Source organism: Cupressus sempervirens, chromosome 6, assembly GCF_028749045.1.
Source record: "Cupressus sempervirens isolate cs-2001-9-10 chromosome 6, ASM2874904v1, whole genome shotgun sequence".
Classification (NCBI taxonomy): domain Eukaryota; kingdom Viridiplantae; phylum Streptophyta; class Pinopsida; order Cupressales; family Cupressaceae; genus Cupressus; species Cupressus sempervirens.
In genome coordinates this window covers 276,684,340-276,699,649 of record NC_143123.1, presented here as the reverse complement: position 1 = coordinate 276,699,649, position 15,310 = coordinate 276,684,340, and the positions used below count along the sequence as shown (strand labels likewise).

Below are 15,310 nucleotides of genomic sequence, written 5' to 3'. Positions count from 1 at the left end.
TACTCCATTACTAGAATTGGTACTCTTACTCTTCAATATGCTTTTGTCACTCCCCATATGTGTACAGTGTAATCATCACTGGCAGATCCACACGTTTGGCTTCACAGAGTTTCAGCTAAAAGCTGCCCATTAGCTCAATGCCATTTGTAGACCTGGAGACTAGAATCAGAAAATTTGATTAACCATAAGAACACCCTTTAAAAATAACACGAAAATTTTTTAAAAGCCATGTGTAGTAGAGCTTTACGAATTGATGAAACGGGTACTTTCCTTCAGAAAGACAAAACTTAATAACGAATAAATAAAGTTATTTTTTTATATATAAAACAATTTGCAGGAAATTTGACAAATCTGTAAGTCTTTACTACAACTGATAACAAAGGCATAATCAGATCCACCAATGCAGGACCTTATAACAAAGCGACCTTGCTTGTAGTCACTTCAATAATAGCTTTGAATTAGCTGTAATATCCCATAGGTGTATCTCTTGATAAGTTGATTCGCTAGGCTTACATTGAGAAACCTACAATCCTTTGAAACACTTAAAGAAGTTATGAATTGTCCTCTTCAATTAGTATCTCAGTTTTCGTATCTACATTATACATCATAATCTCCTCCACCCACCAGGTGCTGATTATTTGTTTTCCATCAAATGTGACAGCCAAATTAGTTTTGGTATCTAATTATTTATTATACATAATAATCTGCCCACGCAGGTGCTGATTATTTATTTTCCATCCCATGTGACAGCCAAATCAGAAAATTTTGGCATTCTCCATGAATTCAGCTCCTTTAGTTCTAGACCCAATATATAGATGCATTTATCAACCCCAACACAGATTACACATGTACCATCAGGAAACCGCCTGCAGGAAGTGAAAACTGCTGCAGGCTTTATCATATGTCCAGTACGAACATTCCAAAGCTTGGCAAACTCGTCAATGCCACAAGTAAGCAATAGTTTCTCATCAGGGCTTCAAGTGACAAATGAAACAGGATTACAGTGTTCAGCTAATCTACAGTTCATTGACACGACACCATTCTCGGCAACCTGGATCAATAGCAATTAGTTGGTCGTTACTTTATAATATGTATGTTAGAAGGAAACAAATATATAGAATACTAAAAAACAACCTAAAACATATATCTCACAAATTAAAATGACAAGTAATTAGAGTCTAAAACATTAACTTGCTCCTGGATTGAATCACAGCTGGGTTATCTGACAAATTGGCAACAGGAAGATATATATTTTTTATCTTCCCTACTTATGAAGAAGAATTCATATTTAATATAATTGGTAATCAGTACACAGAATTCCAGACTTGTTATCAAGCAAATTACAGACTTTCTAATTTGCAACTTTTTCACTTTGGAATCAAAACTATGGGAGCAAAAAGTTCAAAGGGCCAAATGACCTAATAAAACTCTATCAACAACAGGAATGAATTTCTGTCACGACCGTGGAAAGAAACATGCATATTTCAACTTTACCTGTTGTACATACTCTAGAACAATTTTCAGAATTTCAAAAGTAAACAGTAAATTTTCATTGGCATGCGCAAGTACAAAATTAGCAAAAACGTTTACTATTAAGCATTACAATAACAAGCACAAGGAGACAGTTATCATACTTGCAACATTTCCAGTAAGCTGCTATCCCACGAAAGGACTTGATGACCTCACTTGTGTTAGTATAATGTATTACATCGTTAATAAGCATAATACATTAATTAGGGTAGACAGTTAGAGAGGTAATTTTTGGACGGTTAAATTACTTAACTGCTTTCTACTGCCTCTGCCACTTTCTAAATGAATATCAAATGTAGTATCACATATATTGAAATAAAAAGAACAGTTTATGTTTTTTTTATATCAGCTTGTGGGAGCAGTGTGACACTTCTGACTTGTTGGTAAACAGATTTGTCACTGTAGAATTTGCCCAACGGAGTGTATGTGGCAAACCGTTCACAACAGTTGGATAGGCCCTTGGTATGCGGCCTTCCTCTGTGTTCAAAGGGGCAGCTCCCTTGTATGATATAATTTTTAAAAGGTTTTCAAATAAAGAATCTAAAACTTCAAAGATTAAGAGAAAGCCGTTTAGGACGAATACACCACACGGCCTCACAACTTTCTTGGGTAAACAAGAATGATAACAAAGGTGATTAAGAACTATGCTTGAAAGTGACCAGTATTACCATGCACATTCATCATTCATAAACACTAGCACAATACTGTAAGAATGCCTACTACAACTGCAACAATTTTGATTTTAGAACAAGAGATCAAAAGCACATCTCATTTCATTTCCTTGCACCAAGAAGATAATAGAGATTTTTCGATTTCAGAGATAAAAACTATACATACTTTCCAAAATTTATCTCTTGGTCAAAATTTCAGCATAGTGTTCCCTTATTTTAAAACCAAAAGTCCCTTTACAAAGCCAAAAGGAGTCCTTATATAGACATAGAGGTTAATAACTACCTCTTCATGGTTAATAACCACCTCCAAAATACGTGATTTTGGGGAGGTTAATTAACCTCATTAAAATTAACTTATACAAGGAAAAAACTTTCAAAAACAAAACTTTTAGCTAGAATTCCTAAGAATGTATACATATCCAATCACTGATGTTCTAGCTACTAACTCTATCCATCTGGACACAATTGACTTCTCTTAGAAAGCCCTGTAAGCATTGAGGATGATCATCATTGGTTCATAATTCCGGATGAATACATTCTCCATCCTGAGCTTGTCTGTGAAGTATCTATCCTGAATTTCTTCTGACTCTTGCCGATAGGCTGAAATGTTACAATCTCCCAGAGTGACTACAACCAGGCTGAGCTTCATCATAGTTTCAACATCTGATACACGGTTCTCTATTTCTGAATGAATCTGGACACTGAAGGAATCAAGGAGAAACTGGAAATCAATATGCTGAAGGTCACTTACTGCCACCTCACCTGTGATTGTTAAGACTAATTCATCTGTAACTTTTGTTTTCAGCTGCTCCCAAGAAGCTATTAGCTTTTCAAACTCAATGATCCCTTTGCTAATGTTTATCATTTTCCAACCTACACTTTTACTCCAAATACGTGCTTGGTTCTCACTTGGATCGGCAATAATCTTCTCAAGAAGTAGGATGCTTGTATCTAACTTGGCCATTTCTTTTAATTCATCAGCTACTTTTTGCTAGGTGAATTTTTGTTCCTTGCTATTTTCCAGCTCTTTAGAAACTTCTTGTATCTGTTCAATGGCTTTTCCATGTATCTCCTTCACTCCAATTATGAGTTTTGAAGCATCTTCTATCATCTTGTTTATCCAAGCTTCAATCATCATACTATGTGACTTGTGTTTGTCTATTCTTTCAACAACAGTATGATTTAAAATACCATTAGGGCCTGCTAAACCCGGTGAAGTAACCACTACTTTGGCATTAAAGGAATCGCTGATTGAATTGATATAAGATACCAGCATTTGAACTTGTTCCTTGAGTTGCTCCTTGGTTCTTTTCTCTTTCTTCGCCCTTTGTAACATCTGAGCAGCAGTCACTTTAAAATTTTGAAAATCTCTTTCTGCAATAGATGGACCAAGATCAACCTTATCTAGAATGAAGTCTGATTCGGATGCTTCATCAACACTCTTTTCAATTATGGGCTTGGCTATTTCTACGCATAGGTTGCCTGAAGTTTTATCAACAGCTAACCTAGACATCACTTTGGTCTTTTTCACCTTAGGAGGCTTCTGAAGGAAACTAGAGATCGCATCAAATGGAGGCAGGATCATTTGAACAACTTTCTTCTTCTTCTGAAGACTGTTCTAGAACCATGAATGTGTAGTATTTGAAACTTGCACATCGCCTATTATATTTTCAGCAATCATCATTAAATCTTTTGAATTAGATAATTGATTATCCAGCTGTGTGATGTCTATTTATGATATCTCAGGAGGAGAGAGACTCGAATGAGGGATTGCTACATCATGAGAGGATGTAACAAGAATGTGTGGTTCAATAGCTTGGGGAGTTCCTTGATCCTTCGTATCAGGCTCATTTCCTTCCTAATTTGATCTAGTAGATTTACTTTTCATCTTTGTCCTCCTCTTTTTGACTGTAAACTTAGCCGGATGATTTAGATCTTCATCTTGATCTAGAACACTTGCATCTAATTGCTGCATTTTCTCACCAGAAGTTTCCTTTAATGCCATTCGAGATGATTCTCCTTGATTGCCTTTTCTCTCCCTACTTTGGGATTCAGCAACTGCTTTTTCTACTTTGACTTTGCTGACCCAGTCTCTTGTCCTTTTAAGAACAAAGGCAGTCCTCTCCTTCAAGCTTTTTAACTCCGGAATTGACCAATCAATAAGAGGGAGATCTAGTAATTTGATTTTCTCATAGTAGAATGGATCAACCAAGGAACCTTCATCATCATCTACACCTCTCACATCAATATCCACCTTGAAGTCTATTACCTGCCTTACTGTAAGTTGCATCCAATCTCTCTTCCTGACTTCAAAATCATTTTCACAATCCTCCCAAAAGTCCTCCAGAGCCGGGAAGTGACCAAGACTGGGATTTAACTTTAACTCATTCACTGCATAGCCCTTACTATCATAAGGGAAACACATCGTATAAGGATGCAAATTTATTGTGGCAATAGATCTTTCTATATTCCTAGCATCTGATGTGGTATCACAACTATAATATCCGATGCCGATAGGAAAAGGTATTTCATCTATCCTCTTGTTCCTGCAAAGTTTATTGATTTGACTAATTTGCCTGCACATTTCAATCAAGACCAATTTATCATCAATAAATCTAGGTAGCATTAGTGGACACCTATCATAGGCAGCTAACCTGATATAAGTAAACTTCAAGAACTGTATGAAAACACTTCCATATTTTTGTACTTCAATTACTGCTTCTGGTGAAATTCTGAGCCCGATATTCCCTTGACTTTTGCTTACAATCAGCATTGTAAACGCATCATTCACTCTTCTAAAATGGTGCAGGCTATTGTCATACTGAATCTGAGGAAGATGATTGTAAATGAGAGTCGCATCATCATAAATACGCCGCCGATTAAGTCCTGGCCAACCTTTGGTACTTGCAATAGCATAGAAAAGGTATGAAGTCATGTAGAAGTAGTCATTTTCTTGAAGATCCATAAGCTGTCTATGCAGTGAGTCACTGATAATTTCTACCCAATCAATATGTTGCTTACCTTCGCAGACCAAGTTAATGAAAAGATACATCCAGCCTTCAAATTCATGTGAATCTCGAAGACCAACTATCCTGCTTGATAGAGTTACCATGTTTGTCACGTCTTCCTTTAACAACGATCTGTGGATGGATTTGGCCAGTTGAGATTTTCCTTTCCTAGGTTGCAAGAACCATGACCTGGCAACGGTATTTAAGCATTGAGTTTGATTTGTGATAAAATACTCCTTGGCAGTTCTTAGATCGATGTTGGCATATTGCATCCTAGTAGGCAATCGGAAAGCAATAGCAATAGAGACGGGATCTTGTCATGTCCCCTTTTCAAATAATTAAAAAATAATAATCTTTGCTAAGGCAGGTAGGCCCAAGAAAGTGAAGTTTCGGAAAAAGGGGGTTAATCTTTGGAAACCGTTGGATAATAAATGAAAATTATTATTAAAATATGTTTCATTAACCTCTCTTGGACGTGAGTTACAGTTATGCCCTCTTTTAAGAGGTTTTGGAGGCATTTTGGGCTCATTCCAAAACTTGATTTTGCTGATTTCTTTGTTATTCTTCAGAGGCTGCCAAACCTGTGGAGAAGGAGACCCAAGAACGGGAGTTTGCAGGTTTCCAGGGAGACCCAAGAACGGGAGTTTTCAGGTTTCCAGGAAGGCTAAGGACGGGAGTTTGAAGTCATTCCATGTGCATGCTCATACAGAGTTTGCCTTTGTGCTTAACAGTGTAGATTTGTGGGTTTTTGGGTGTGTTTTTTGCATGAGTTTGGTGTTTTCAGTTGAGCATTTCATATCAGTTTTGGTTGCTGTTGTATTTCAGACTTTAAGCTGTTAAAATAGAGCTGAATATATGTATTGGGACGTGATTAAACTTTTGAGATAGTTTATTAGTGTTTTGATGGTGTTTCCGGGCATTTTTGTGTTAATTTCGGGAGCCCGATGAGCATAGTTTTTGTCCTACATTTTTGAGCTGTTGTGTAAAGGCTATACGGATTTGGAAATGTCAATTTGTAGGCTGTTATGCTGCTGAAAGTTCTGTAAAAATTTCCATTTTCAGATTTATTAATAATTTGTGAAGTTGTGAAGCTTTTAGCACCATTTTCAGCATACCCGATTTGGGGTTTCTTGAGGAATTTGGTGGATCTTTGTGATATTAGTTGTTTGATCTTAAAGATCTGATTAAAGGTTGGAAATATCATAGAAAACCAGAGAAAGGGACATTACAGTGGTATCAGAGCCTAGTTCTTGCCAGCCTGAGGGTTTGTAGAAGTTTGCAGGTCAGTTTTGACAACTACCCAGATCTTGCATTTCAGTTTTGAGAACTACCCAAATCTTGCATGTCATAATTTATGATTGCATGTTGCTTCTAATCAGCTGCATGTCAAAATTTATGATTGCATGCTACTTCAAATCATTTTCATGTTAGTTCTTGGTGAATTTGGTGGTTGTAGAAGTTTGCATTTCAGTTTTGACAAGTACCCAGATCTTGCATGTCAGTTTTGACAACTACCCAGATCTTGCATGTCATAATTTGGTGGTTGCATGTTGCTTCTAATCAGTTGCATGTCCAAATCTATGGTTTCATGCTACTTCTAATCATTTGCATGTTAGTTCTTGGTGAATTTGGTGGTTGTAGAAGTTTGCATGTCAGTTTTGACAACTACCTAGATCTTGCATGTCAGTTTTGACTATCACTTGCCAAAATTTTGATGCTGCTCGTCAGTTGTTAGCAGTTTATAGATGGGGTTCTCCTACTAGTGATGAGCAGGAAGGAAGTTATCTTTCCTTGACAGAGATCCACTCTTTATGGGAGGCTATTCGGATTTTGAGACAGAATTATATGCAGTTGGTAGCCGACAGAGATTATCTTATGGAGTGGGGTAGTACAGCATATGATGCATTGTTGGCCAAGGAAGATGAGGTGAGTGAGCTTACTGAGCAGCTTGAGGTGACTTCTGAGATTCTTGAGAGTACACAATTGGCTTTCAAGGAGTCACAGTTTCATTTGGCTAAGGTGACCATGGAGTTAGAGCGACTACAGTCTTTACCTGATTCTATACAGTCACAAGCTATGGTGTTTGGTGATTTGAGGATGTCCATGGCCGAGATTGTCAGAGACAGTGGAGATGGGGATGCATCCATCCTTGATACTAACATTGGCATATCAGGTTCATTCCCACTAGAGTCAGGTTCAGTTGAGTTGGGTGTTGTAGCAGATTGTTGTATGCCTGACATGGTGGTGGCCTCTAGTACTGATGGCACAGAGACTAGAGATGTATCAAAGATCATGTGTGATGTTGGTGAGTCGACAGTTAGCATGGTTCCTACTAGTAATACTACTCCCTTGGTGATATCTTCTGAGTTAGTAGTCAGTTCCAACATGGTTAATGATCAATTGCAGTTAGTTTCATCTGGATTACAGTCTGAGCCACTGACTGAGATTGGCGCATTCTATCGGCATTACACTGTGAGTTTGATGCCTCAGGATGAGAGTTGTGATGGGCACGACATGGCGATAGGTCCTGCAGTTGATAGCTTGATAATACATGACTTAGAGCAGGAGTTTTGGAGTGATGCTTTAGCAGGTGTTGTTATTGATTCTACTCCTTTGGCGATGACATCTCCTGACTTAGCTAGTGATCAGTCACAGTGGGTTGTATCACTTGTTCATGGTGTGCTGTTGACTGAGGTTGGTGTTTTTAATCAACATTATATTGCAAGGCATGTACATCAGTTAGCAAATGATCCTTGTGTTGAGGAGTTGATGGCAGGAAAATTTGGTTTGGGTTCCATTTCTTGTTGTTTATCTTGTGATGGCTTTTCACCATCAGGGGTGCATGGGAGTTATGGTTATGAGACAGTGGTCGATGATCTACAGAGTTGTGTTGACTGCAGGAGTTGTACAGTGTGTGGATTCTTCATACTTGGTATAGTTTCATTTGAGAGCATTCACCATTGTTGCAGAGTTGGATTGTACATTCCGTATAGGCCAGTGGGATGCGTTGATGGTATTTATGGTGTTGGCAGTTTGATTTGTCCACTTTACTTGGGTTCTAATATTCTAAGAGTTTGTGTCTCATGGGTTTTTGACTGTGGTAGTGGTGATTTTGGAGTTTGGTTGAGCTATAATTGTCAGTTTGATTATGGATTCGTCTTGGTCATATTGCAGAGGATATTGCAGGAGCCTGTGTTAATTGGTAGTAGTATATTTCATGACTACATTTGGGATCCAGGTGGATTGATTGGTTTATTGTTCAGCCATTGCTTGAGGACAAGCAATGTTTGGGAGGGGAGGACTTGTCATGTCCCCTTTTCAAATAATTAAAAAATAATAATCTTTGCTAAGGCAGGCAGGCCCAAGAAAGTGAAGTTTCGGAAAAAGGGGGTTAATCTTTGGAAACCGTTGGACTAATAAATGAAAATTATTATTAAAATATGTTTCATTAACCTCTCTTGGACGTGAGTTACAGTTATGCCCTCTTTTAAGGGGTTTTGGAGGCATTTTGGGCTCATTCCAGAACTTGATTTTGCCGATTTCTTTGTTATTCTTCAGAGGCTGCCAAACCTGTGGAGAAGGAGACCCAAGAACGAGAGTTTGCAGGTTTCCAGGGAGACCCAAGAACGGGAGTTTGCAGGTTTCCAGGAAGGCTAAGGACGGGAGTTTGAAGCCATTCCATGTGCATGCTCATATAGAGTTTGCCTTTGTGCTGAACAGTGTAGATTTGTGGATTTTTGGGTGTGTTTTTTCCATGAGTTTGGTGTTTTCAGTTGAGCATTTCATATCAGTTTTGGTTGCTGCTGTATTTCAGACTTTAAGCTGTTAAAATAGAGCTGAATATATGTATTGGGACGTGATTAAACTTTTGAGATAGTTTATTAGTGTTGTGGTGGTGTTTCCGGGCATTTTTGTGTTAATTTCGGGAGCCCGATGAGCATAGTTTTTGTCCTACATTTTTGAGCTGTTGTGTAAAGGCTATACGGATTTGGAAATGTCAATTTGTAGGCTGTTATGCTGCTGAAAGTTCTGTAAAAATTTCCATTTTCAGATTTATTAATAATTTGTGAAGTTGTGAAGCTTTTAGCACCATTTTCAGCATACCCGATTTGGGGTTTCTTGAGGAATTTGGTGGATATTTGTGATATTAGTTGTTTGATCTTAAAGATCTGATTAAAGGTTGGAAATATCATACAAAACCAGAGAAAGGGACATTACAGATCTAGACGGACAATTACTTTATTGTTTGATGAAATGACTTCCCTCGTATTCGGATGGTAGGCTTTCATGCATTCCAATACTAGATCAGGACACTGTACTGAAATTGGGTGCCCTCCTGCTCGAGCCAAACCACTTTCCAAAATCTTTCCGACTAATGGGGTCCTATCCTCACTTTCAAGGGATGACCAAAAATCTTGAAGGCAAACACTCCCTAAAATGGTATCACCAATGTCTGGAAGTGTACTTTTTAAAACAGGCGCATAATCCGACCTCTGATACTTATACTTCATTGTTTGATTACCAATCTTTTTCTCAAATATGTCGAATGCCAAAGAAAATAAGGATGCTGATCCGAGTTTGGATGATTTAATGTTTGGAGATAAACTTAGTGAAGCTTTCAAAGCCACAGGCCAAGAACGAGTATTTCATTTTGTCAAGCATTTTGCATGCTTTTCCGTCCTTTTTATTGAGACATTAAGTCAAACAAGTACAGTACAGTCTCAGGCATTGTTTATATCCTCCATAACTTGTCTATGGATCTGAAAATGAACCATCAGAACTTTCTTTAATTCAAGGTTGCCGCGATTGAGAGTTATTATTTTATTGCAAGCATTACCACAAAGATGCCTAGCGTTCAGTATTATTGCTCAGAACAAGATTTAGAAGTAGGATATGAAGTGGGGGCGGAGGAGGTTATGGCACTGCCATCTCCATCACGTACACGTACAAAATGAGCTTCCAAAGGGTGTGATGTTAACACATTCCGCACTCGTTTCCAATGTTGTTCAGCAGTTGGATGGAGAAAATCTCAATATGCGTATCCATTCAGATGACGTCATGTTGTATTTGCTGCCTCTTTTCCGCATATATGCTCTTTGTATGGTGCTCGGCTTGCTCAGATAGGACATGATCTTATGGATGCCGCAGATTTAGAAACAATCTATGTGCTATGTGTATTGGGCAGTATCATGGATTAGTGATGGAGTATCCAAGGTGGCGCGGGACCCTTTTAATAAGCTGCAGGTTTATGTATTTCCTTAAGCCGTCTTTACCTTGCTCACATGGGAGAACAGTGTATGCCGCAGCACTAAAAGCAAAACAGCCAACTGTGTCTTTATTAGCATCTGGTCTAGTTATCAAATAAATGGGACAAGGCTCTGGCTATTATGTTGATGACGACAGTCAAATGAGAAGTAGAAGACATTTATCTTCACCCCAGATGACATACGTGGTTGGCTGTTGTTGTATCCTCAAGTTGGCGTGATCATATCAATTGCCCTCGTGGAGAGAACAGCATGGTAAGGTTGGCATTCATGTATGCTGTAGCCCCCATATGCTTAGCATTATTTTCCACTCCCTGCGCATGGAACTGAAAAGACCACGAGTTTTGGAAGTTACTTTCCAAAACGTTTATTCTTTTGCTCTTCCCTTCCATTCAAACTCAGAGTGCAGGTGCTTGAGAATTTAAAATTTGATCTTGATCACACACGGTTTGCTAATTCCTTAACCTTCTAAAAAGGTTAATTTTTCGAATACATCTTAACCATTTTTATTTTTGTTTTTGGGCAGGTTAATGGTTAAGATTGTGAGCTCATCTTAACCTTTTTGTTTTTGTTTTGGGAAGATAGGTTATCGGTTAAGATTATAAGCTCATCTTAACCTCTTTTGAGAGGTTAATTTTGGAAGTTTATATTAACCTTTTTAAAAGGTTAACTTTTGAAGCTTATATTAACCACTTTTTAGAAGGTTCATGGTTAAGATTGTATTGAAAATATCAGTCCCGGTCTCTCTATTAACCTGTAACAACTCTTGACTCAGAACTCTATTTTCGAAAATTTGAAGTGCTGAGCGGAGATGAAAATCAGCCGGAGATATTGAAGAAAAAGATCTTTCAAAAACTCATAGATGAAAAGACCAATTTAAAGCTTTAAAAGAGACAATTTTCAAAAATGACCAAAAGATTAAACAGTATCAAAATTGAAACATTTTGATAACCGGGTAACATGAGACATTGCACAATAGGATAGCACCAGATTTCATCAATTACACAAATAACATCCTTTTTTAAAACAAAATTGAGTGTAATAATGTACAAATAAGGGTAGAAACTATAACTGACCTCCCAAATATTGTAGTGCAATCTTTTGATGCTGAGTTCCCGTCATTTGAAAACTGCAAATACCAAACTTCATTCTAATGTGACCGTCGAACATAAAAATTTTGTTAACAGACAAGGTCAAACACAATAACAAAACTGACAAAACGCAAAAATTAGAGACTCTCATGATCAATGCAGAGACTCGAAGATCTGGTTATTCTTTGCATGCTGTGAACCAAATATTGCATTTGCCTTACTCGAACATTCTATGAGCATTACAATGGATAGAGCCCGAAATTACGTGGAATCTTCAATAAAAGTAAAAATATTATGCGAGTAAATCAAAAATGGACAGATGAACGAGAGAGTCGGAATGTGAGTCGGAATATTTAGACAGTAACAAATGGTTTCTAAACTTGGAAGCCTCTCCCCTAAAGTTCTCTCCCGACCTCTGCCTCTCATTTGTCCTCCCTTGTACCGGTTTCCATTTCCCACTTCACACTGACGCCTGCCAACACCAGAGATAAAACACGCCTTCCGCCTTCGCCGTCGCCATCGGATTTTATCCCCGCTATGGTCCCGATCAGCTTCAATCCGCTTGATTCCCACGTTTCCTACTTCCTCCCTTTCAAGTGGCGCCACAAAACAACTCTCACCACCTTCACTACCCAATTCGATCCATTCTCTCTTTTCCCATGGCACCAGACAATTATATGTTTCTTCATCCCCAGACTATCTTTCAGGACATCATTGCACCCGACGGTCGGGTTTTCATGGATACCGCGAAGGAATTGCTGGATGTAACTAGCCCTTCCCTGCTCTGCTTCAGATTATGTAAAACGACACTACTATTTCGTGTAGGGATTACTGAAAAGCTATAGGGTTTGTGTAAAATTACTGAAAGTACATGGTTTTTTTGTTTTTTTTTTAATGTAGGATTACTTATTAGGAAGCGTGGAAGTTCCCGACTTCGATTTTGGGGATGTGGAACTGCTTGAGGATCCCCTGAATCTACTTCTGCCATTGCCATTACCACTCCCTTGTGCAGAGCAAGTGAGGAAGGATGGCGAAGCTGTGCTCGAAGCTGATTCCTTCTCTAATCTCTCATTCCTCCCTCCTCCTCCACTGCTGATGCAGTCAAGAGAGGAGGCCCGGAGGTTGGAAATGTCACAGGGCCCTATCAATTTGGGGATTTCTGAAAAAGGTTCAGGGGATGTGAGGGGAGAGAAAGGGGGTTATCTGAGAAGTACCTTAAATGCCCATCCACTTGAAATTGAAAGCTCTGCGCTCAGTCTCCGTCGCCGAATTTATGGTACAGCAGACACTCAGGTTTGCATTTTATGTTATTTTCTGTCCCGCCTGCTTGCTATTCCAGAAAAAAGAAATTGGGTGTTTTCATCTTCGTCCAAGATTCTAACTGCCTGTTTCTAGTTCATTGTTCATTTTACAACATGCCAATTAAAGAACTGTGAAGAATTCAGTTAACCTTGAAATATCTTAGCGGTGAAGTTGTGTTTACGATAAGTTGCAGGCGATTGATTGCATTAAAATGGGTCATGGATGTGTCGCTCTGATGAAATGTAATCATTCGAGGACTGTTGAGCCGAGCTATAAAGTGGGGCGTTATACTGTGGCAGAGAGAAAGCAACGTATCGAGAGATACAAGATGAAGCGTAATGCGAGGAATTTCAGTAAAAAGATTAAGGTGCTGCCATCATGTTCTCCATTCTTAGTTCTCCTTGGAATTTTGTCACGTAAAACCTGTTAAAAGAATGTTCATAGTTTTTAGGTGAGGTTTCTCTGATTAAAAACATCTTAAATTGATTCACATTTTGAATGTTTATTTAATCAATTTCTTTTTTAATTTCTGAGCTAATTTAGTTTAATTGTTATAGTATGCATGTCGGAAAACTTTGGCTGATAGCAGACCTCGTGTTAGAGGAAGATTTGCAAGAAATGAAGCACTAGACAACTCTTCAAGGGCCAATGGGCATCAAGTTTATAATGATGGAGATGAAATGGTAAAGAGACTTTTGATGGTAGATTCGATTGTCTTCCCATTTTGTTGGCTATTATACAATTCAATCTTATAGATTGTTTGTCTTATGGTATGAGGTATTTTGTTATAGATTTTATTTGACTAATGTGATTTTTGTTTTATTGTGTAGTTGAAAATTGTAGCAGATGTATGGTTGCGAAAGTAATGGTGATAACTATTTGTATGGATTTGAGGGAAATGAAAGAAGAAAGATGTGCATCAAACTTGGTATAGAAAGGATGGGTTGAAAGCATAATAGTCTACAAGTTATTTGTTATGTCTTGAATAAGAAGTAACATGTTCACTTTTTAGGTGCTCTTTCTCCCATTAAATAATGCTAACTTAATTATAAGGATGATACTAAATGTGTCTCCAATTTAATTCATTGTATAAAGCATTATAGTTACTAAACCAAAGTGTTGTATTAAGTGTTATAATGACCTCACAATAATGTGTTGTAGTCATTATAGCACCAAATATTACCAAGATTACTCTATTTCTCCTTTTTGTGTAATAAATTTTATACGAAGAGAATAAATTACCTTTTACTAAACAATTATTTACTTTCCTGTATTAAGAGAGTGATTTTTAACAAGTATTACATTCTATTTATATTATTTTTCAATTTAGAGTTACACTTAAAGTAGAAGAAGTTATATCACATTTTTAAATAGTATAGATTAAATTTTGTTTATTTATATAAGCAAAAGTAAAGGTTTATAATGGGGAACCAAATCACCATTTAAATGTCAAATTATGTTGAAATCATATGGCCATTGACTTTTACAACTATTGATCTAGGATTTTATGTTGAGGAAGGCAACAATCCTTAAGGGAAGTTTAGTGAGTCAAAGTCATAATGTTGGATACCAAACAACCTCTAGGATTGAGAACTCATCTCTTTATAATATTGCTTTTGTGGGAAAAGGGAGATAGAGAGTGAAAATGCAAATATAATCCTATGGCAATGTGCAAAAAAAATGAGAGCCTTTTCAAACATACTTGAGTTATTCCATATTTAAAATAAGATAATAAAAGAAAAGAAAAACTCACAAAGATTGATCTTAGAGCACCATTATCTCTTCATTGTCAAAGTAAGAGAAAAGTAAAAGGGTCATAAACACATCCTAAAATGTCCACTACATGATAAGCATCTACAAAAGCTTGAAAAATAATGCAAATATTTAATAATATTGTACTCATGCACTTAACCACACTTCAATGTGCAATACAAACATGATATAATTATAATCATTTGCTAGTACAAATCTACTAATCGGAAGTATACGAGTTCTTCAATTTAGAGCAAGATAACATTATTTACATGACATAGAGTGCTAGTTTATTTAGTAATTGGAACTACATCATAAAGGGTGCAATCTACTATAATATGATCCACACTAAGCAACTAACAATTAGAGTCAAGAAAAGCTTAAGTCTTACCAAAATACTAAAAAGTGCACAATCTTCTTTTCACGTGAATTATAGAATCCTTAAACTAGAGAAACTTCCCCCACAAATAAGGTTAGCCCCTATTGGAGCTCTAAATTTTTAGCAAAATTGGGAGCTCTATAAAATGGGAAAACCGAAAAAATGTTATTTGTTGCACATAATACTTCAAGAAGGAATGTATAGAGGAATGTCTAACAAACAATTTTCATGTTCCATCAAAAATTAACTAAGAAAGACAGATAACAACATTTTGGCAAAACATGTGGCATCGATGAAAGTGGTTTCAATCTTA

General features: G+C 37.3%; 1 protein-coding gene and 1 long non-coding RNA gene across 2 annotated transcripts; one reads left to right on the top strand and one right to left on the bottom strand.

Annotated features, from left to right (window-relative positions):
* Nucleotides 1–287: 287 nt before the first annotated feature.
* Nucleotides 288–13,308, bottom strand: LOC149552301 (uncharacterized). The gene is made up of 2 exons (XR_016352896.1): nt 11,550–13,308; nt 288–1,051 (listed from the first exon to the last, which is right to left on the bottom strand). It is a non-coding gene; the product is annotated as an uncharacterized LOC149552301 (long non-coding RNA).
* On the top strand, nt 12,208–13,832 carry LOC149552300 (uncharacterized). Its single transcript, XM_089787822.1, has 5 exons — nt 12,208–12,328; nt 12,465–12,857; nt 13,060–13,233; nt 13,424–13,549; nt 13,697–13,832. Exons 1-5 carry the CDS (start codon nt 12,224–12,226, stop codon nt 13,730–13,732), a joined length of 834 nt encoding a protein of 277 aa, XP_089643948.1. The 5' UTR covers nt 12,208–12,223; the 3' UTR covers nt 13,733–13,832.
* The last annotated feature ends 1,478 nt before the right edge of the window (nt 13,833–15,310 follow it).

Bases quoted from the DNA above. Each gene is read 5' to 3' on its own strand.
- LOC149552300 (XM_089787822.1), top strand. From the start codon at position 12,224: ATGGCACCAGACAATTATATGTTTCTTCATCCCCAGACTATCTTTCAG. The intron at 12,329-12,464 runs GTAACTAGCCCT...TTTTTAATGTAG, and splicing joins CCGCGAAGGAATTGCTGGAT to GATTACTTATTAGGAAGCGT. The intron at 13,234-13,423 runs GTGCTGCCATCA...TAATTGTTATAG, and splicing joins ATTTCAGTAAAAAGATTAAG to TATGCATGTCGGAAAACTTT.